Below are 21,892 nucleotides of genomic sequence, written 5' to 3' on the forward strand. Positions count from 1 at the left end.
TTCGTTACTGTAGCAAAAGGGTGGCCTCTCTTATTCTTCTGAAATTAGAGATCAAGCTCCGCCACTGGTTTGAAGCACAAACAAACTAGCCCCATGCAGGAATAATCTAAATGCTTGGCCGTCATTCCTCCATCATCCGCTCAGGGCGCGCCGTGTGTATGTAAGTACAGAGGATATGTTTGGTTTGAAGCACAAATATATGAAAAGGTATGAAGTTTTCATAGTTTGCACGAAGAGATTGGTTTGCATATGATATATCCCCCAAATATATAGGTAATAAGTGATCCGGCTTGAAATTATTTAAGTGCATTTCTAATTGTTTTGGCAATTTTGCCGGCAGCTAGATTGGCTTCAATCCAAACGGCCACCGCTTACCAAAGTACTCTGGTCAATGCCCTTCCTCTGGTCAATTACGGAAGAACATGCCTAAATTTACAGGTCATCTGTCTGATCTGCAGAAGTCCAAAGACCCAAGCATGCATGCACATGCTGCCAGATCGCATTGCAACCCCACTACCAATATGGCAGGGTATATATACACCAACGTTGAAAGCGCGCTGGAACTGCGCGCGAGTGTACAGCCAAGTGCTCCGAGATGTCGAGGAGCATGGCCCTCGTCGCGGCGGCGGCGCTCATTGTCCTGGCGGCGCTGCGCACGTCGCCGGCGGCAGCAGGGATCCAGCGAGGAGTGCGAAGAGAGGTCTCGTACGACGGCAGGGCCTTGATCTTGGATGGAAGGAGGAGGATGCTCTTCTCCGGCGAGATGCACTACACCAGAAGCACACCCGAGGTATTTTGATTTAACCTAGCTACAGTATATTGCTTAATTCGGCGCTGCTGTTTAGTAGTAACTAGTAAGTCTTACTGGTATCCTGTACTCCTGTCTAGAAGAGGAAGGATTAAATGATCTCGGCCAAAACTGTAATAAACTTTTCTGATTTTTTTAGCTCGCTGGAAAATGTGACAGTTGATTCATGAGGAAATGGTGTTCTCATAGGAGTTAGTTCTACTAGCTGTGTGGGTGTGACCTGCACAATGATCTGTTATGAGCAGATGTGTTCAGATGTGCAGATTCAGCCATGTTGTCACTCTACCTAGTTTCAGATAAATTTATCTTCCAGAATCCAATTTTGTATGTGTGATTGGAGCTCACCAATGCAAGTTCGGCTACTAGTTGTTTCTAGCATTCACATGGTTTTATAAAAGTTGCAAGCCGACATTTGTATAAAAATTGCCGAGACTGTGTAATGTCTGAACGATATATGTTTGTAATTTGCCTGTGGTTGGAGTGGGCAAATAAGTTGTAAATTGCACTTGATACATTGGCTGCCTAGATCGTTCAGAGTGGCGAGCAAATGACTTCAAAGACACAGTTTTGTACCAGAACTGAGTTAGAGGTTGGCCTTATTAGGCATATGCACACATAATTGTTTGATTTCGAGTTCATGCACACAAAAAGAACGCAGCATGCATAATGGAAAGGTCAAAACCCTCAATAGTCATCATAATTCATCAACAAAATTAACAGCATTTTCTGGGTGCATGTAGAAACTTAATTTCCTATGCATTCCATCATTCAGTCCATCCCATGTCTCTGTGCAAAAAATTGACAGATGTGGCCAACACTCATCGCTAAAGCCAAGGAAGGTGGCCTCGATGTGGTACAAACGTATGTATTTTGGAATGTCCATGAGCCTGTCAAGGGTCAGGTAAATGCCGATGCCCTTTCCATTTCGATATGGGTACGGGTACCTGTCAGAAACATTCAAAATATTTCCATAAATGAGTGGCTGAAAACTAATATGATATCATTTCATCAGTACAACTTTTTGGGAAGGTATGATCTTGTGAAATTCATCAAAGAAATTCAAGCCCAAGGTCTCTACGTAAGTCTCAGGATTGGCCCGTTCATAGAGGCGGAATGGAAATACGGGTATGAATAAATGGAAAACATTTCGTGCGTGCGGATTGGCTGTTTGAATTTCTAAAACAATGTTCTCAAAAGTATAATATCACCAAACTAAACTTTTGAAAAATAAAATGCATAATAGCTGATGCCTTAGGGAATGTAGATTAGTTTACCAACAAATGCTGAATAAATATATTTTGTTCATGCAGAGGCTTCCCATTTTGGCTACATGATGTCCCAACATTACCTTCCGAAGCGACAATGAACCCTTTAAGGTAAGCCTAGCCTGTTGAGATGAGAGGGAACATATCAGGTGCAAACCAACCTCTCCGTGCAAACTATTGAAACTTCAATCTGGGTCATCAGATCAACATCCAAGAGGAGGGGCGCAAAGAGGTGGGAGGGGAGATTTGCAAAAGTGTGATTACCCAATCCAAGGGTGGGTCCAGATTGTAAAATTATCCAATCCCTCATACCCCTTGGATGTTGTCAAATGACTATGATTGAAGTTTCCATAGTTTGCACGGGGAGGTTAGTTTTCACCTGATATGTTCCCGAGATGGGATTAGTGAACTCATTACCTGAAATGTGTGGCTGGTGATTTGCTATGATTCTTAAGAAAACTGCTGAAGTAGGTTCGTATCAATGATTTCATCATTGTACTTATCACTGCAGCAACATATGCAAAGATTTGTCACACGGATAGTAAACATGATGAAACATGAAGGACTTTATTACCCACAAGGAGGACCTATCATCATTTCTCAGGTCAGGACAACTTGAATTTATAGTTGTAGCGAAATTCATGTTTTGACACGCCGGTCATCTAATGACATCACTTGGCATGCAGATTGAGAATGAATACCAGATGCTTCAGCCTGCATTCGGCTCAAGTGGACCACGTTACATCCATTGGGCAGCTTCAATGGCTGTAAACCTCCAGACAGGTGTTCCATGGATGATGTGTAAGCAAGACAATGCTCCAGATCCAGTTGTGAGTGTCCATTCTCCATACTCTTTCACCTGATTTCCACATGGCTACATGAAAAATCCAAAGTCTGACGTCTAATTCATGGCTAGATAAATTCCTGCAACGGGCTCACTTGCGGAGAAACATTTGTAGGACCAAACTCACCTAACAAGCCTGCACTGTGGACAGAAAATTGGACATCTCGGTTTGTTAAAATGACATTGTTTCCCCTTAGCATTAGATCAATCCTGATGGTTCAAAAAGGGTCTAATCGTGGATTGTTCCTGCATCCAGCTTCCTCACATATGGCAGTGATACACAATTGCGATCTCCAGAAGATATTGCCTTCACGGTTGCACTTTTCCTAGCACGGAAGAAAGGAAGCTTTGTGAACTATTACATGGTATGTCCAAAAAAAACATTTTATGCATAATAATTTTGTAATTATTCTGCTGATCATGATACAGTACCATGGAGGAACAAACTTTGGGAGGTTTGCTTCCTCATACGTAACAACAAGCTACTATGATGGAGCTCCTCTTGATGAATATGGTACAATAAATATTTGCAGATAGTGCTAGATATAGCACAATTATACTAATTATAGGAGTCAATTAATTTAACTAGACCATTTATACAGGTTTAATATGGCAACCTACATGGGGTCACCTCAGAGAACTGCATGCAGCAGTCAAGCAGTCATCAGAACCATTGCTATTCGGAAAGTACTCCAGTTTTTTGTTAGGTCAAGAACAAGAGGTATTACTACCCCCATGAAAAAGATAGATCATTTGTTTCAAAGAATTACAAAAGATAAACTCATAATCTATGATCTACTCCAGGCACATGTGTTTGAATCAGAATTGAAGTGTGTGGCTTTCTTGGTCAATTTTGATAAGAGTCAAATGCCAAAAGTAACATTTCGCCATTTATCTTTTCAATTGGCTCCTAAATCAATCAGCATTATCTCAGATTGCAGGAGCGTAGTTTATGAAACAGCCAAGGTGAGTAGCCAACATTCTGCTCCAAGCATCATCTCTTTATATCTTTATCATAATAGGTAAGTGCCATCAATTATTCTCATGTCTTTAATTATTTTATCACAGGTAAAGACCCAGCATGGTTCGAGAACAGATGAAGTAGTACAATCTCTAAGTGACATTAATACTTGGAGGGCATTCAAAGAACCAATTCCTTTAGAAGTGAAAAAAGCTATGTACACTACAAGCCAGCTCTTAGACCAACTCTCAGCCACTAAAGATGAGACAGACTATCTTTGGTACATAGTCAGGTAAGATCATCACTTCAATTACCTCTCTTCAATGAATATGTTAAATGTATGATATGGGAAATTCGCTCAAATGCAGCCATGATTATAGAGCAATTGGTGATGACCAGCTTGTGCTTCTCAATGTGGAGTCACGAGCACATATGGTGCATGCTTTTGTCAACAACCAATATGTAGGTCAGTATCCTCTGAGAATTGTGGGTTTTCCAAGCTTCTTTTAGTATACTACTTTTTTATTTTTATGAAATGTAAGCAATAAACATCCAACATTATGAACTAACCATGATTACACATTCATGCTGATCATATTTTAGTTTCTAATTATTATGCTATATTCCCCTTTAAATTTTACAAATGACACCCTTTATGTTTCTAGTCACAATTCACCATTATCTAATACTGAATTATGCTTAATAGTTAACACTCTTACATACTATGGTTAGGGTCTGTGCATGGAAGTCATGATGAAGGTGGCAATATAATTCTGAAGGCACGCATTTCTCTAATGGAAGGACAAAACACCATATCATTGCTAAATGTTATGGTTGGATCACCGGTATAGCTCATGCAACCTATCATATATAGTGAGAGATACAGAAACAAAGAATTATAAATCAGCAATGAATTATGAAATAAACTAACTAGGGGCATAATGTACTTAGGGCTTTCAAACACAAAGCATAGTCCATATCAATGCTAAATGTTATGGTTGGATCACCGGTATAGCTCATGCAACCTATCATATATACTGAGAGATACAGAAACAAAGTATTATAAATCAGCAATGAATTATGAAATGAACTAACTAGGGGCATAATCAATATATTGTACTTAGGGATTTCAAACACAAAGCATATGGTACCAGTTTACATTGGCACATGCTTGTACTCGGTTCTTACTGAGATTACTAGATTCTCTGGTTTGCAACTTTGCATATAATGTTGAGACCATAAGGTTGACTAGTAAGTGACTTTGACTGACCAGAAATTCATTAAATTGAGCTTTCTTCTACTGATTTTAAGGACTCTGGCGCTCACATGGAAAGGAGAGTCTTTGGAATCCGAAAAGTGGCCGTACAAAACGGAAAGCAGCCACAACAAGTGCTCAACAATAGGCTATGGGGTTACCAAGTAAGTCCTGGTCAATTAGAACTAAAACAAAGAGGTAATAAATTAAATCAGATGCTTCATTACGAGCCTTTTCCTTAAACGCAGGTTGGCTTATTGGGGGAGAGGAACCGCATCTATACAAGAGTAGGATTAAATAGTATTGAATGGGAAACCATCAACGATACGACATACCATCCGCTTACTTGGTACAAGGTACATAAAGTGCAAAATGACTTGCTCATAACCTTATGCTAAACGTCAGCTCTTACGCAAGTAATAATTCCTGAAACAGTTGGTTATGTGACCCAGACAAAATTTGCGACACCAGCAGGCAATGATGCAGTAGCACTGAACCTTGCTGGTATGGGGAAGGGCGAAGTATGGATCAATGTAGAGAGCATTGAGCGGTATTGGGTCTCCTTCAAGGCTCCTAGTGGCAACCCTTCTCAATCGTTGTAAGTAGAGTTACTTCCTACTCGTAGAGTTTGTCCATTTCAGAACCGTATTCTTCTCTTGCTTATAATCTCACAAGCAGCATGCCATTGGCACAACATTCCTAAGGTTTCACATACCCCGGCATTTTCTGAAACCTCAAGGGAACACTCTGGTCCTTTTTGAGGAAATGGGAGGCAACCCAAAGCAAATAACAGTGAACACACACACACACACACACACACACACACACACACACACACACACACACACACACACACACACACACACACACACACACACACACACACACACACACACACAACATCATAATATGCTGCCTTGCTACCAGTGTGTAATTATTTGTTTCACTGCTTCAGGCTTGTTTGTGTAAGATTGGGTGTTCTGTTTCCCTAACACCTGCAAAATTTGGAGGTGATCCACGCCCTGTATCCTAGAAATCCCTTCTAGTTGCTGCAGGTTGTAAATGATATAGCATACAAGTACACAACACAGGAAACAAAACAACAAATTCAACTTGTTGGGTAACAAAGGCAGCAGAAAGGAGACCACAAAACAAGCACCAGGTAGCTAGGAGTATGAGAATATGGCAAACAGATAGTAGATCGAGGCATAGTTCACAGGTTACATTTAGGCATTGGTTTAGCATGAACTAATATATACGTATGCAAAATTTTATCGAGAAGCAGTTCGTTCCTTTTGTGAATCAAAATGTGAGATCAAATTCAGCTCCCTGGTGATCGCCGGCACCGGGGACGATGAGGCCCCACGTGGTGTTGATGGGCTAAGGATGAGACATGATGGCTAGGCCCGTGCGGTGGATGGGCCCATTAGCCCGTTTTCTTCTGGACTGGGCCAAGCTCGTCAGGTCGGTTTGAACTGCGGTGGATGTTAAGGCCAGGGGCGGAGCCAGGAAGTCGATTTTTCCATTGTTAGGGGGCCAACCATACAAATTTATATAAAAATTTAATCAAAATTTAAATTTCTAGTGTAAATTTGGGGACCATGGGGGGGGTGGCCAGGCCCCTGTCGCCCCCCTGTCTCCGCCCCTGGTTAAGGCAGGACACCAAAACTGAGAGTTCCATAAAAAAAAGAAAGATAGACACAGAGGGAGTTGAGAGGTGAGGTTGCTAAATTAATTTCAAAGATAAGGAAGGATAGATGGAGTGGTGGTGACAGCATATCATTGACTACATTGGTACATCTTGAGAATGTGCCGCAGGAGTATTGTGTAGTAGAACTCTAGAATTCAATTTGCATAAGGTACAAGAGAAGATAAATGAGTGTACAACACGGGCCAATCCAGACTCACGCATACACGGCTTCGGTACTACAAGTAGGCGCTTATACGGCAATCACAACAACCAAGAAAGGCCAGCGTGCTCCGGTGGGGGGGGGGGGGGTTGACCCCAGCAGACTTGTCACCCCACTCGATATTTTAAGATCGATGAGCAGCAAATGGAGGGGACTTGTCACCCCACTGCTGGGGTGACCCCAGCAGACTTGTCACTCCACTCCAGATTTTATGTTTTTTAGTCTAAACTGGCCGAACAAACTGCCCCATAATCAAATTTTTTTCTAGAACAAATTTTGTTTTGTTCTGAAACAATTTTTAATAGTTATCGGGCCTTGTGTGATGGTTGGACTGCCAGTAGCCCAAGCAACTCCTAACATTTGTGCAAATGGAGGTCTGAATTGAAAGAGAAGGCGCAGGGTTAAGGATTGCCTATGGGCCATTGGATCAGCCCATCTGACAGCTGAGAAAGCGGGTGTCAAATTTGGCTGAAACACCGAGTGGCCATACTGTAGATGCTAAAAAACAGCTGACCGAAAAATGATTTCCTTAATTACGTACTGTTGTTTCTCAAAAAAAAAAACTACTGTTTGTCACCACTGCATGCCTGGAACTTCTGCCGGTTGCTCATGATGTCTAAGAATTTTTTTGTTTGAATTTTTTTTATTTGGACACAGTTTATTTCCCAGGTTTTTCACCTTCTGCCGACACTCCAATGAATAACAACAAAACCACAAGCCTTGACCTGGTGATTCAGAATCAAAGATGGTGGCTCCGACGTCCGACCCATTCATTTTCAGAGGTTGTATCTTTCATGTTACATCAGGTCAAATTCACTGATGCTAACAGAAATGGCAAAATATCAAAGACATCGAGGACGAGGAGGACCAAATCAGTGAGCATACAGAAAATGACCCATGGCTACCTGCGCTAGTTTCTCCACTAACTAATTCTTACCTAGAAAGTGACCCATGGCTACGTGCTCGCTGGACAGTCATCACTCTCCTCCCATCTAACCTAGACCACACTGACCTGGAAATCATAATCAATTGACAGTATTTTAACCTAGACCACACTGACCTGGAAACACAGTTGATAAACGTTGGCACTTTTCAAAATTAAGAACCATATCCTCACCGCCCTTTTGCATGGAGAAAGCAAAGAAACGAAGCACAATGATTGGAAAATGCAGAGATCGAATGGATATGCAGGTTCTGATTTTCTGCAAGCTTTACACTGTGCATAAGACGAACTCAACTATTTTTTCTCCCAGCCAGGGACACTGCCTGGATGGGTAGCCGCACAAATAATGTATCGGCTGCTCTCCGTGGGGTAGCAATAGCATCCTTCCTTTCTGTGATCTCAACTAATTTTCCCCACTTGTTGTGTGTCCGCGATGGCTCCAGGAGAGATAAGTGCACGACGTGTAAGCTGAAAACGCCTCACGGACCTGGATCAAGGATCCTAAACTTTGGTTTCTCCAAGATATTTCCTTTGGTTCATTTGGATTCTCACATTCCTGTGGGGCTGAAGTGACTTCCTACCTACAAGCAGTTCTACTCTCTTGGCCCTTGTAGAACAGTCACAATCTCCCTTTGCTCTCTCTGACTCCGACATCCCGTTTTCCCAAGTGATTTTTGCTCTGCCCTGCCTTTGCTTGAATTCTGGTGGCTCTGGGCTTAGAGTTAGGCCGAGGGAGGTCATACACATTTAAGGAGAAACACCCATACACAATGGTCCTGTACACTCAGCAGATGGGGCGTCAGAGATTCAGATGCAGACAAGTGATGATCATTTCAGGAGGCTCATTTTTCGCTCCCCTTGGTAAGGTACCCACCACTTGGGACAGGCACACATGCGTGTCCGGATCTTGGCAGAAAGTTACAGTCGCGGCTCTGAAGGTATACTACGTAGTACTTGACAGCAAGCAGCAGAGCCACGCAAGTTACTGATGACACACAATTCAAGTTACTGACGGAGAGCGTTCGTGCGTGTTTGGATTGGACGATCTGGATCTGAGGAAACCTACGATCGGCGCGTCATCGATCGATCACGAGGGGAAGTCGGAGGGCTGCTGCTGCTGCTTCTGTACCTGTGTACGAGCGCAGGCGCGCGATTAGTACTTGTGCACGCGGCAGGCCGGCGACCGAAATCATGGTCGCGAGACCATGGCGTCCCTGCTGCCTGCACGCATGAAGACGATCGAGCTGGCGGCCGTGGCGCCATCGTTGAGAATGGCTGCCAGGCGCCCCACTGTGCTCCATTCCCTGCACGCATGGCAGGCTCCACACATGGTGATGGTACTGCAGGGCCCCGGCCCCTCTCCGACCGATCGATCCCTGCCGCCGCTGCCCTCGAGCCACACTAGTGTCGCCCAACCAATCCTCGCCAAGAACATTTCTAGGCCCTGCTCCCCCGCGCCAAAACCTCCACCTGGTGCACGGCGAATGGCAATGGCGCGCGTCCTTCCCGCACGCACCTCCCGACAAGGGACGGCGCAGATCCCCCGTGTCGCTCCTCGTCCCCCGTGGCCCAGGGAGCCACTTGCAGTTGTACCCTCGCACGCACCAACCGCGGGCGGGCGCGGCCCCGTCGCGCTCGATCTCTCCTCCTCTTCTCCTCGTCCTGCAGTCCAAGCACCCCACCACCCATCCACACAAAGCCGCCACGATCTCTCCTGAATCCTCTTTCCCCGGCCCGTTTATAGCGGCGACCTGACAGGTTGCCGCACCTCCTGAATCCTCTCGCGCTCTCAGCTGTCCGTTCCTCCGCGCGCCTCTCGCGAGGACCCGGACCCGGACTGCTAGCTCCACCGTACCGGCCGCCCATAATGGGGAACAAGCCGCCGCCGGAGCTCTACTACGAGATCCTGCACGTCGCCAGGGACGCCTCCCCGCAGGGGGTCCGGGCGGCCTACAGGGCCCTGGCCCGCCAGTGGCACCCCGACAAGCACCCGCCGGCCTCCAGGCCCGAGGCCGAGGCGCGCTTCAAGGCCATCACCCAGGCCTACGAGGTGTGTGATCACCGCGGGGGTTCGATGTGTGTTGATTCATGCACGGTGCGTGCTAGCTGATCCGAGCATCTCGCAGGCGCTGCTGGACCAGCAGGAGAGCAGCAGGGCGGTAACAAGGCCGCCCGCCGGGAAGGACCGCGGCGGCGAGAACGTCGTCGTCGCCACGTCGGTGGCGAGAGCGGCTGCGGCGCGGAGCGAGAAGCCCGGCCCCGGCGCCGTCGCGCCCCGCACGCCGGCGCGGGAGGCGGAGCCGGCCAGGACGAGGAAGTCAGTGTACAGCGCCTGCGGCAGCGTCGGCGGCGGCCGGCGCGCGTTCACCGAGTTCTCCAGCTACGTCGTGCGCAAGGTGCCGCCGCTGGAGCGCAGGGTGGAGTGCACCCTCGAGGAGCTCTGCGCCGGGTGCGTCAAGGAGGTCAGGTACACCCGCGACGTCGTCACCAAGAAGGGGTAAGCTGTCGCTCGCCTACGACACATGACGTGCACGTAGAGCCAGCCGTACGTACGTCGTCGATAGAGACGGCCGTGTGTGTGTGCAGTGCAGTGCAGTCTTTTTAGTTTGTTGCTGACAGAATTCGTCGCCATTTCACTGCACGTATATCTGCCGTATCCCAAGATACGATTCACGGATTCAGGGCATTGTGGCGGTGTTCTACACCGAAATTGAATTGGCACATCGTTTTCATGAAGATATACTACTATTAGATAAAATCATCCCAAACTATTTTCCTCCACAACTCTACAAACATGCAGAGCTCTACATTCAGAAACCAGAACACGACTCTTTTGTGTTCAGCCTGTCTGTATTCTAGTGCTAGCAAAATGTTCGAGTTACATATCATTTTGCCAGTTTTACTGCTACTTGCCAATTTATGTCGTCTAAGTTTGTGTAAGAATAAAGCTCAAGTAATAGGTTAAAAATAAAGCACGCACCTACTTTCATCTCAACAAGGATTAAGAATCTCTGTACAATTTAACTTCTCGATAAAATCCATGTTTGAGAGCTCCAGTTTGTGCAAGCAGAGAGCTGATACTTTGGCATCAGATCCACTTTAAGCTGAGTTACGTGGTGTCCTTTATGGAACAGAATCTTCTCCACATTAAGAGAAACACTGAAGCAGTACACATTCGGTACAACCTTCAGGTTATGGGGTTATTAGTTTCCCCAGCCAGTCACATGCCACATTTATCATCAGAACATTCAGCTTGCTCTGCATCTATTCAGACATGAAATCCTTGGCCATGCGTCCTCTGCCGTCCGGCTTGTCTCTGCTTCAACAATATAAATTGCAAGGCTATGCCGAGTCCAACACATGGACATGGAAATACACAACACTCCTATCTCACAAAGATGAACACGATTCTGAAGCTGGAAAAGGGGTGGGGAATCAGTGTTCTAAACCTTTACCTTGAGTAGTCTATTTCCGAAAGCTCATGTTTGTTAGAATGCCTTCCTTTTGGAGGCTACCGCCTGTCCATCAGAATTCAGAAGTGGTCCTTTTGGGCATTAGGTGGTGTGTAATGCATACTGCCTGCCTGCATGTGAGGATGCTGGCCGATCGATCGAGCAGGGAGATAGGCCCAGGCTACAGACATTGACTCTGCACTTCCTGTATTACTTACTAGCTGCTTGTCTTGGTGCCACTGATTTGACTGACCGCTTACCACGCTCAGGTTTCACGCGCGACTGACCAACCAACCTCGTACACCTCTGGCAGGCTGATCACCAAGAAGGAGGTGACGCAGACCATCCGGGTGCAGCCCGGGATGAGGAAAGGCGCGACGGTGACGGTGGAGGGCGCCGGCGACGAGCGGCCGGGGTGCCTGACGGGCGACGCCGTGTTCGTCGTGTCGGAGAGCAAGCACAGGCGGTTCAAGCGGCTCGGCGACGACCTGGTGCTCCGGGCGCGGGTGCCGCTGGTGAGCGCGCTCACCGGGTGGCAGCTCTCGTTCCGGCTGCTCGGCGGCGACAGGTTCCGGTGCGCGTTCCGGGACGAGGTCATCTGCCCCGGCTACGTCAAGGTCGTCAAGGGCGGCGGGATGCCCGTCGCCGGCGGGGAGAAGGGCGCGCGCGGGGACCTGATGGTCAAGTTCGAGGTCGTGTTCCCTGAGAACCTCACCGATGAGCAGCGGAAGGGGCTCGCCGAGATCCTGAGAGGCTGCGCCTGAAGCTTGCCGGGCACCTGACGATGGTGTGTACTGTTCTGTACGTGGCGACTTCTTGTCGTTGTAAAATTTTGTTACACTTGTGTTGATACTACTATACTCGGAAAGGACTCTAGAGCACGTAAAGATCGATGTCCTTGTACATATGTTAGAGGTTTTGTTGTTGTTTGTCCTAATACTACATGGTTTCAACTTGCAAGAGCTAGAGACGATGATCTTTGTTTTGGGTTTTTGTTTCTTTCGCGTTGCTCCATTAGGCTTAGTTTGGAAGTAAAGGGCTATTAACCCAGGGAATTTAACCCCCGAGGGGGATTTTTATGGATTTTTAATTCCCTGTGGTTCCCTGGGTGCCGCTCCCCACCTCCCCGTCACTGTTTGGCAGTGTGCTTCCTGGGTGCAGCTCCCCACCTCCCGTTCGGACGTGCTATCTCCCCCATTGTTTTACATCATTCAAACACCATTTGCTATATAATATAATATATATTTGCACTTAATTAGCACATTTTTTGCTATAGAATTCCAGAACAAAAACCATTTTCTTGCAGCTCACCATTTTCTAAACAATTTCATGTGTAGGAACATAAGAAAGATTCAGAAAATTAAAAAAATCAGGGGATAAACAGAGCAACAATATGATCATGTGGCCTTCACAATAGCAAGATATACTGCCAACTGAAATGAATGGCTTACATATGGTCATGTCCATGCAAATATCCAGATAGATAATACAAAATAAAATGAGACCAGAAATTTATTTGCCCATTTTCAATTTGGAACAAAAAAAAAACACTAGGAAGAACTCTAGCACCAATATCTGTGATCCCAAAGTCACCAGCAACACCATAATATACTTTCGCCAATCTGCATTTGTGCCACTCCTGTCACGAAATAACTTCTACCTTCTATGCACTGTTTTGCAGCAAGTGCTCTACAAAGTAACACAAAGAAAGTTAACATTAGTTAAATAATAACCAAAGCACCGCTGAAAGAAGTAATGACACAATGCTTCAAACCACCAGCATGCATTTCAATGTTACTTTTCTAAACAATGAAGACAAGAACAGGTACAATCTGCTCCAAAGAACAGGGACAGCAGAAAAGCTAAACCTCAACATGGTCGTCTTTTCCTTCCTAAGCCAATCAACATGCTACAACTCATGTGGTCAGTTTATCTGCTCAACAAGTCAACAACCAAGTAACATGCATGGATCTCAAGCTCATCAAAATTAAAGCTGCCTTACTCCTTATATACTGTATGGGCCAATATAGAATAGTACCTCTCGCTCCCATGTTCCAAAAGCAACTTAACAAACTTAAAATCCTTAATCTCTTAGAGCAAAAGGCATGACTGCTTGTCATACTCTTACCTTGCTAACACAGAGACAACATAAAAAATAGCACAAACATAACTGAATTTGCCATTGACTATCCAAGATCAATAACTCAGGATCCTATGAAAGAGAAGACTTAAAGCAATACCAGCAAGTTCAACGGTGCCTAGATTTTTTTTCTCTGAACATCACCGTCGCCAGTCATGAACATGTTCAAAACTAACCGATGCAGCAATGTGTGCAAAATAAAAAGGGAGAGAGTTGAACCATGGTTTTTATAGATATTTAGACTGTAATTGAACTTCACAATCGACAGGGATTAACTAGCCTAGCAGAAACACATTCCATGGAGCTTATTTTGGATTGTATTTATTTCCCAAGATGATGCATTGCTGCCTTCTCCTATAATATCAATATATTACACAATCTGAAACCAGGAGAGACCTGGTCTCCACCAACCTGAGCCTTCTCCTATAATATCTATATTTTTTTGCGAGGACCTATAATATCTATATTTATATATATAAACCTTGATTGATCACTTGTTTGTATATATTTTAATTAATTACTTGATAAAGTTTTTAACTACACAGCCTGCAAAAAGCTAGTAAAGTTTGCTAAAGAGAGAAGTGGCCCTATAAAAATCATGATCTGAATCAATACCATGCTCCAGGGTACTAAATCAATACCATGCTCTAGGGTACTGATGAAACTCTGAATCAATTTCCCACGTCGACCTGCTCAAAGACAAGCTGGGATTCGACGATGCGTTCAACTACAAAGAGGAGACCGACCTGAAATCAGCTCTCAAGAGGTCAGTGCCACTGCTGCTCATCATGCTCGCTCTCCACCTGAACCTGAACGATGAGCTCAGCCCGACGGGACATCTTGGCAGGTACTTCTCCGACGGCATCGACATCCACTTCGAGAATGTCGACGACGAGATGATGGAGGCGGCACTGGCCAACATGAACACGTACGGCCGGGTCGCCCTCTCCGGCGTCATCTCCGAGTACACGGGGGCCGGGCGGCGCGTGGTGCTTCGTGCTATTGCAAGCAGTACCGACTCGCCCTAGCGGGTGAAAGAAACCCTAGCGGGGGCACAGGGAGATGCGTGGTGAGGGGAAGGGGAGGAGGAGCTACCTGATGCGAAGGATGTGGTTGCCGTAGAGACTCCGGTGAAGGAGGCGCTGCCGTCACGAGGTCGCCGGAGGAGATCGGCAGCCGGCGGCGGTGCTCTCCCGCTCGACTCCGCGAGTCGTGAGAGACGGGGAGGGCTCTCCGATGTCCACAGGCCGGGAACTATTCCCCGGGGGAATTGGGCTAACCCGGGCCGGAAAACCCCAAGCAACGGGCTTCCAAAGGCACCTTGTGGACTCCGCGTGGGAGAATCCCGCGGGGTTGCGGGCGTGTGAAAAAACAAGTGATTCATGGCTTATGATGCGTGAAAAGACTGTGTGTAATGCTTCTGGAAATTTGTAATTTTTATAAATTCCGGCAAAGTAAGATAAATTTGACTTAGAATAAAGTTAAAACTTAAAGTAACCATCGGGTCCGTAACAACACACGGACATAATTGTCTACATTAATTAAATCTGTTAACTGTTAACAGATGATACCGGAGTAAGTAACAACAACAATCTTTTTCTTCCTGCCAAAACTCCACCGAGATCACAGAGCGAGCAACCTAGAATATTGCAGAGCTGACACCACAGCAAGCTACTTGTCTCCTGTTTCTGTAAACAGCGGCACCACGAAGCCGGGGAACTCCGGTTCCACGGCAGCAGGGGGCTTCGTCTCCTCAGTGAACCACCGATGCTTGAGTGCGTCTGCCGCGGTGGGCCTCTCCCAGGAGTCGTAGCTCAGCAGCCCGGCAAGGACCTCACGACCGGCCAAGGACAGGTGATCCATCACGTCGTCGAACGCTTCCACTCCCATGGTCACAATGTCGTCGCGCAGGTCCAGCGTCTGCTCGATCATGTCGTCCTCCGTGGTCGCCGTGAACAGGGGCTCGCCGCCGGTGAGGAGCTCGGCCATCACGCACCCCAGCGCGTAGATGTCCCCCTCTGGCCCGTACCACCGGCTCCATATCAGCTGCTCCGGCGAGCGGTACTGCATCGTTGTGCCGTCTAGCTTCTCCTGGCGCTGCACCGTCGCGCCTTCGACCAGTCTTTCCAGGAGCGTCTTCCCTGCCACGCCCCTCGCCGGCATCGCGCATCCGAAGCCGCAGATCTTGAGCGCTCCGTCGGCGCCGACGAGGATGTTGTCGGGGTTGATGTCGCGGTGGATCGTCCCGGTGGCGTGCAGCTTCTCCGCCGCCCGCAGGAGCTGCCTCATGGCGTCGCGCGTCTCGTCCTCGGAGAAGGGCTGCCGCCGCCGCTCGAGCCGGCTGCGGAGGCTGGGGCCGGCGAGCTCCATGACGATGTACAGGTCGCCGGTCTCCTCGCTCTTGGCGACGTTCTTGATCTGCACGATGCCGGGGTGCCCGCGGCACGCGGCGAGGCAGCCGGCCTCGCGCACGACCGCGGGGAGGTTCGGCGTGCCATTCTCGCCGAACTCGCCGCCGCGGATCCACTTCACGGCGACCATCGCGCCCGTGCGGCGGTCCCGCGCCTTGGCCACCACGCCGAAGATGCCCTCCCCGATCTCCTCGAGCATCTCGTAGTCGTCGATGTTCTCGAACTGGTAGCGAGCCCGCTTCTTCTTGCCGGCGTCCGCGGGGCTGCCGGCTTCGTCTGGCGCCGGGCGTTTGCGTGCTGCGGGCGCCACCGCCGCCGCCATGGAAAAACCTATCGATCCTAGGCAAGACGAGAATGTGCGAATTGGATGGGCCTGCGTGCCCTCACGACTACTTATATTGGAGGGTCTCTTCGATCTGTTTGGAATCGGATACGAACTCACGTCCAACGCTGATCGGACTTCGATCAATCACCGCCAACGCCGTCGGACTCCGATCTTATCTCAAATCGATCTCAGGTAGCGTTGGGTGGACGCAGCAATCCAGCCAATTGCTTCTGTGTCGGATTCGTGTTGAAGTTGAAAGTTGAAACAGGTCGAGATGACTTTTAGGAAAAAAAAAGTCATAGAAACACTACGAGAAACGGCAGGATTGTCGTGTGCCAAAAGCTTGGCTGTGTGCCATATGTCGGGCACACGGCGAACTTAGTCTTTGCCGTGTGTCGCAGGCTAAGCACACGGTAAAAAGTTGGGCACACGGCAAAGCTTATGTTTGCCGTGTGCCTGGACGTCTGTCACACGGCAAACACAAGATATATGGCAAAGCCTCAGCTATGAACACACAGCAAACAAAAAACACACGGCAAAAGGAAAAGTTTGCCATTTGCTTCGTAAAAAACACACGGCAAAGTGTTGGCACACGGAAAAATATTGTCAAAAAAAACTTGATTATGCCATTGTAATTTTTATGGGTAACCTGATATTTTATGTGCGACTCGATTTTGGTAGTTTTTCTCGATCCTTTTGCTATATTTAATTTTTTATTTCAAAAAATGGAATTTCATAGAATAAGTGAAGTTTCAATTGCAATATTTTTACATGAAGTAATAATGAAACAAAAAAATTATATTCACATCATGAGATCCCATGTGAGACCATATCCAAAAAAATGGATGGAAAATTTGAAGTTCTTGATCATGAACCATACCCTCGAACATGTGGCTCGACAGTTTTAAATTTCTATAAAAAGCAAATGAAGTCTGAAAAATGTGAAATTTGTTAGGATATCATGATTTCATACGTGGATGCTATGGTAAAAATTTGAAAAAGTTTCGCACAAATTATCACCTGTACTCCTTATAAATCGAAGCACCTCCATAAAGGATCTATATAGTGAAATAGGAGCCGTTGAGATTTGAAGTCAAAGTGACGGTCAATTTGGCTGTTGACTTCAAAACTTTTTATGCATGCAATACATATCTTACAATCGTCCATGCCAAAATTTGGCTATTTTTTTATTTTCTTTGATAATTTTAAATTTCTTTTTGCAATTAAACAATATCATGGGAAATACATTGAACTTTAGCTAATTCTGCATAAATAATGATTTTTTGCAATCTAATCATCAAATATAAAATGTTGAGTTAGTTTTGCAAGATATTTAAAGTGTATTCAGTAAATTTTAGTTTAACACGGAATGGTTGATTTAAAAATGACATCATAAAATAATGATTCTTTGCCGTGTGACAAACCCTAGGGCACACAGCAAATTGTTTGCCGTGTGCCAGAACATAGGGCACACGGCAAAATCTTTGCAGTGCGCCAGAACCTAGGGCACACGGCAAAGATGTGTGCTGCCGGCCGTGGGGCTTAGGCCACGCGCTCGCCGCCGCGTCCACGCCACCCGCTCGCCGCCGCGTCCACACAGCCCGCGCGCCAAGCCCCGCTCGCCGCCGCACACAAGCTCGCCGGGCCCGCCGCGCTTCTTTGCCGTGTGCCGGATCGGGGGCACACGGCAAAGCGGGGGCCATTGCCATGGGCCAGATCGCAGCTCACAGCAAACCGGTGGCCCTTATCCCCTTTTGCTGCTGGCCGCACACTCCACACACATCACTCCACTCAATGCACGCACACACACTCTCGCCGCGCGGCCGCCGCCCACGCCACCGGGCACGCTCGCCCAGGCCCACGCCGGCACCGGCCACGGTCGCACCAAGGCCGCGGCTGCCACGCCAACACCGCCGGGCACGCTCGCGCCAAGGCCGCGGCGCCCAGGCCGACGCCGCCGGGCCCTGCTCGCCGGGCACGCTCGCCCGCGGCCACGCCGCTCGCCGGGCATGCTCGCGCCAAGGCCGCGGCGCGCACGCCGACGTAGCCGGTCACGCTCGGCCGCGCCCGCGCCGCCTGCCGGCCATGGTCATGCCAAGGCCGCGGCGCCCACGCCGACGCCGCCCTGCTATGCTCGCCGTGCGCCCACGCTGCCTGCCCTTCTGGCCGTCGCGCCCACGCCTCCGCCTCCGCGCCCACGCCGCCCGCCCTACTCGCCGTCGCGCCCACGCCGCCCGCCCTGCTCGCCGTGCTCACGACGCCGCCCTGCTCGCCAAGCTCGCGACGCCGCCGGCCACGCTCGCCCGCGCCCACGCCATCGCCCGAAGCTCTCGCCGGCGCTCGCCGCGCCGACACCGTCGCTGGAGGGGTGCCCAATCCGCTGCGGTCGCCATGGTCCCCGGATAAGCGTGCCGCCGCATGCCATGGTCCTTCGCTAAGCGCGCTACTGCCGCCCGCGCTTGCCACGCCGCCGCCATCCACTGCTCCATGGCCGAAGCACCGCTAAACAGCAACCAAGCACGCCAAAAGGTTGGACAAATTTCTGGTGGTTCATTTTCTTGATGTTGTGTGCTCTAGTATAATTGTTTACTTATTTAGCATTTTCCAGTGTTCATCTTGTAGAGATTTTTGGATAATAGAATAGAAGTCAGGAGTTTAGCTCTATGAAAAAGTTTTAAATGTTATTGTTTTATTGGAACTTGCACAATTAATATTTGACATGATTAAAGGCCTGAAATCAAGAAAATTGACACAATTTTGTTGCTTTTATCAGGACAGGCCATTGCACCATTCTCGACTCGTTCATTAAGCCGTACTGACACGCGCGTCACCGCCTCGACCGCCGTCCAGCCCTAGGTGAGGACATGCACAAGGCCCCTCGCTCCGTCTCATGTTCGTAGTAGATTACATAACCTCGTTGCCTGTGATGATATAAATTTTTACCTAGATTTGGTCTGGGTAACATATGATGATCTTGAGCTTGTGGCTATATTAATTGTGTCATGTAGTTATGCTTTTCATGATTGTTATCAAATCATGTGACACATCCATGCCCAAAGCAACTCCTTTGTGTGGATATGATGGTTGGGCTAGGTGTGTCACATGGTTCCATGTATATCAGGAACCTCTTTTTTTTTACATGATTTCTTATGCTGCAAATTCAAGATAAAATGAAACGAAACATATCTGAGGCAAAACACTAGTCCAAGGCTTTTTGTTGAGTTGATCAAAAGTAACACGTCGCTGATTATAATTTGACAAATGTAATTTTTTTTTGCAGGAGCCAAGCACCGCCACCTAGTTCCCGTCGCCGGCCTCCGCCACAGGGCCACTTGTGCCACCCACCTCAGTTTGCAGGACGTATAGCAAGGTGATGCATACAAGACTCCTCTTTTTGTACCACATGTTCGTATATCACGTAACCTAGTTAGGCGTCTCCCGTTCGAAATAGATACGGATGGAAATATGCAGAACTTTGCATATTTTTGACCGTATCTATTTCGAATTGTCCACATTTTTTGGATAGCCCGAGGATGCGTAGATGGGGTTAGTTTCCATGGTCTACGCCCATTTGAGACAGAGTATCGGCATCATTTCCCCGTTGTTCTCCGAATACACAATCTCCCTTGTAGGACGTGTATTTGGAGAACAGCGGGGAGATGCTGCCGAAATTCTGTCCCGGATCGGAGTAGAGCATGGAAATTGACTCCAGCTACGCATCTTTGGGTGGGATTAGGACCTATCTTAACCTAGTAGAAAGTTTAGACATCGTGTAGAATATGTTTGCTGTCTTTTATATTATATTACTCGTTGATATGATAGAGTATGGATGATTGTGCGTGGATGTACTCCGGTTGAAAACAAGGGGGGACTTGATCTTAGAATGGATTCAGAAGACATACTTTCTTGGATCGAGCATTTTCAAAGGTTAAAGGAGGCTCATGCACTTGGTGTCCCTGCACCAAATGTGGAAACACGCGTCGACAGACACGGGAAGACATGACACAACATATTTGCAATTATGGATTTACGAGATACTATACCCGATGGACCTACCATGGTGAAGCCAATCATATGAGAGACGAGGTCGTTAGGCAGTGCATTGAAGATTATGATGCTGATGCCGGGGTAGGAGATATGTTAGATGACTTTCATGAAGCACACTTCGAGGGAGAACGTAGCGAGGAGCCAGAGCCAACCGCAAAGGTGTACTATGACATGTTGGCTGTAGCACAGGAACTCCTTCATGGGCATACCAAGGTTTCACAACTGGATGCCATTGCGCGCCTAATAGCCGTGAAGTCCCAGTTTACCCTGAGTCGAGATGCTTTTGATGTTATATTGACAGTTATTGGCACTCTGCTTCCGAAAGGTCACATTCTTCCAAAGAGCATGTATGAGGCACAGAAACTCCTTCGTGCATTGAAGGTGCTGTATGAGCAGATACATGCATGTCCCAAGGGATGCATCTTGTTTAGGAAAGAACATGCGGAAGCAAAGTACTGTCCAAAGTGTGAATCCTCTAGGTTCGTAGAGGTAGAGACTAATGATGGTCAGAAGAGGTAGCTCGCGGTCCCGGTGAAAGTCCTATGATACCTTCCACCCATACTGAGGATCCAACGGCTATTCATGACCGAGGAGTCCGCGAAACAGATGACATAGCACAAAATAGGAACTCGATACAATTCTGATAAGCTTGTACATCCATCCGATGTTGAATCATGGACCCACTTTGACAGGATTCATGGAGTCAGAGCAGATGAAGCTCGTAATGTGCGTGTTTCCCTAGCAACAGATGGCTTCAATCCATATGGAATGTCGGCTGCACCTTACATTTGTTGGCCTGTGTTTATTATTCCTCTCAATCTCCCTCCTGGCGTGATCTTCCAACGACAGAATATATTCTTGTCGCTGATAATTCCTGGACATTCGGGAAATAATATGAGTGTCTACATGGAGCCCCTGATTGATGATTTTCTCCATGCTCGTGAGGAAGGGGTTTGGACATATGATCGAGCTACAAAGACAAACTTTAGAATGTATGTTTGGTACCATTATTCCCTGCATGACTTGCCGGCATATGGGATTTTCTGCGGCTGGTGTGTTCACAGAAAGTTCCCTTGTCCAGTATGCAAGGTAGCTCTAATGTTCATCTGGTTGTGGAAGGATAGAAAATATTCTTCGTTCGACAAACATCGTCAATTCCTCCCTCTTGACCATCCATTCAGACGCGATAAGAAGAACTTCACGAAAGGTGTCGAAGTTCTGGACCGTCCCCCCTCATATTATGACAGGTGCTGGTGTTCGTGCTCAGCTAGATAGTCTTGTGGCCAATGCAGAAGGTGGTTTCGAGGGATATGGTGAGCAGCATGCCTGGCGCAGAAGTCAGGCTTGTGGAGGCTTTCCTACATGGAAGATCTCCTCCTTCCACATAACATTGATATGATGCACTCTGAAAAGAATGTCGCCGAGGCACTGTTCGGAACTATCATGAACATTGCAGAGAAGACAAAGGACAATGTTAAGGCTGTAAGGATCACCGGGGTGTCCGACCCTAGAGGGGGAGGGGGGAATTGGG

At 47.6% G+C, this 21,892-nt stretch overlaps 2 protein-coding genes, 1 long non-coding RNA gene and 1 pseudogene across 3 annotated transcripts; 2 read left to right on the forward strand and 2 right to left on the reverse strand.

Moving 5' to 3' along the window:
* The first annotated feature begins 652 nt into the window (after positions 1 to 652).
* Positions 653 to 5,931, forward strand: LOC120700759 (annotated as a pseudogene).
* Positions 5,932 to 9,501: 3,570 nt separating this feature from the next.
* LOC120698609 (dnaJ protein homolog 1-like) lies at positions 9,502 to 12,431 on the forward strand. The gene is made up of 3 exons (XM_039982300.1): positions 9,502 to 10,036; positions 10,113 to 10,483; positions 11,752 to 12,431. Exons 1-3 carry the CDS (start codon positions 9,854 to 9,856, stop codon positions 12,200 to 12,202), a joined length of 1,005 nt encoding a protein of 334 aa, XP_039838234.1. The 5' UTR covers positions 9,502 to 9,853; the 3' UTR covers positions 12,203 to 12,431.
* Positions 12,432 to 12,817: 386 nt separating this feature from the next.
* On the reverse strand, positions 12,818 to 14,880 carry LOC120698610. The gene is made up of 2 exons (XR_005684929.1): positions 14,674 to 14,880; positions 12,818 to 13,127 (listed from the first exon to the last, which is right to left on the reverse strand). It is a non-coding gene; the product is annotated as an uncharacterized LOC120698610 (long non-coding RNA).
* Positions 14,881 to 15,249: 369 nt separating this feature from the next.
* On the reverse strand, positions 15,250 to 16,311 carry LOC120700760 (putative cyclin-dependent kinase F-2). Its single transcript, XM_039984991.1, has one exon. It carries the CDS (start codon positions 16,309 to 16,311, stop codon positions 15,250 to 15,252), a length of 1,062 nt encoding a protein of 353 aa, XP_039840925.1.
* Between the last annotated feature and the right edge of the window lie 5,581 nt (positions 16,312 to 21,892).

Source organism: Panicum virgatum, chromosome 3K, assembly GCF_016808335.1.
Source record: "Panicum virgatum strain AP13 chromosome 3K, P.virgatum_v5, whole genome shotgun sequence".
Lineage (NCBI taxonomy): Eukaryota > Viridiplantae > Streptophyta > Magnoliopsida > Poales > Poaceae > Panicum > Panicum virgatum.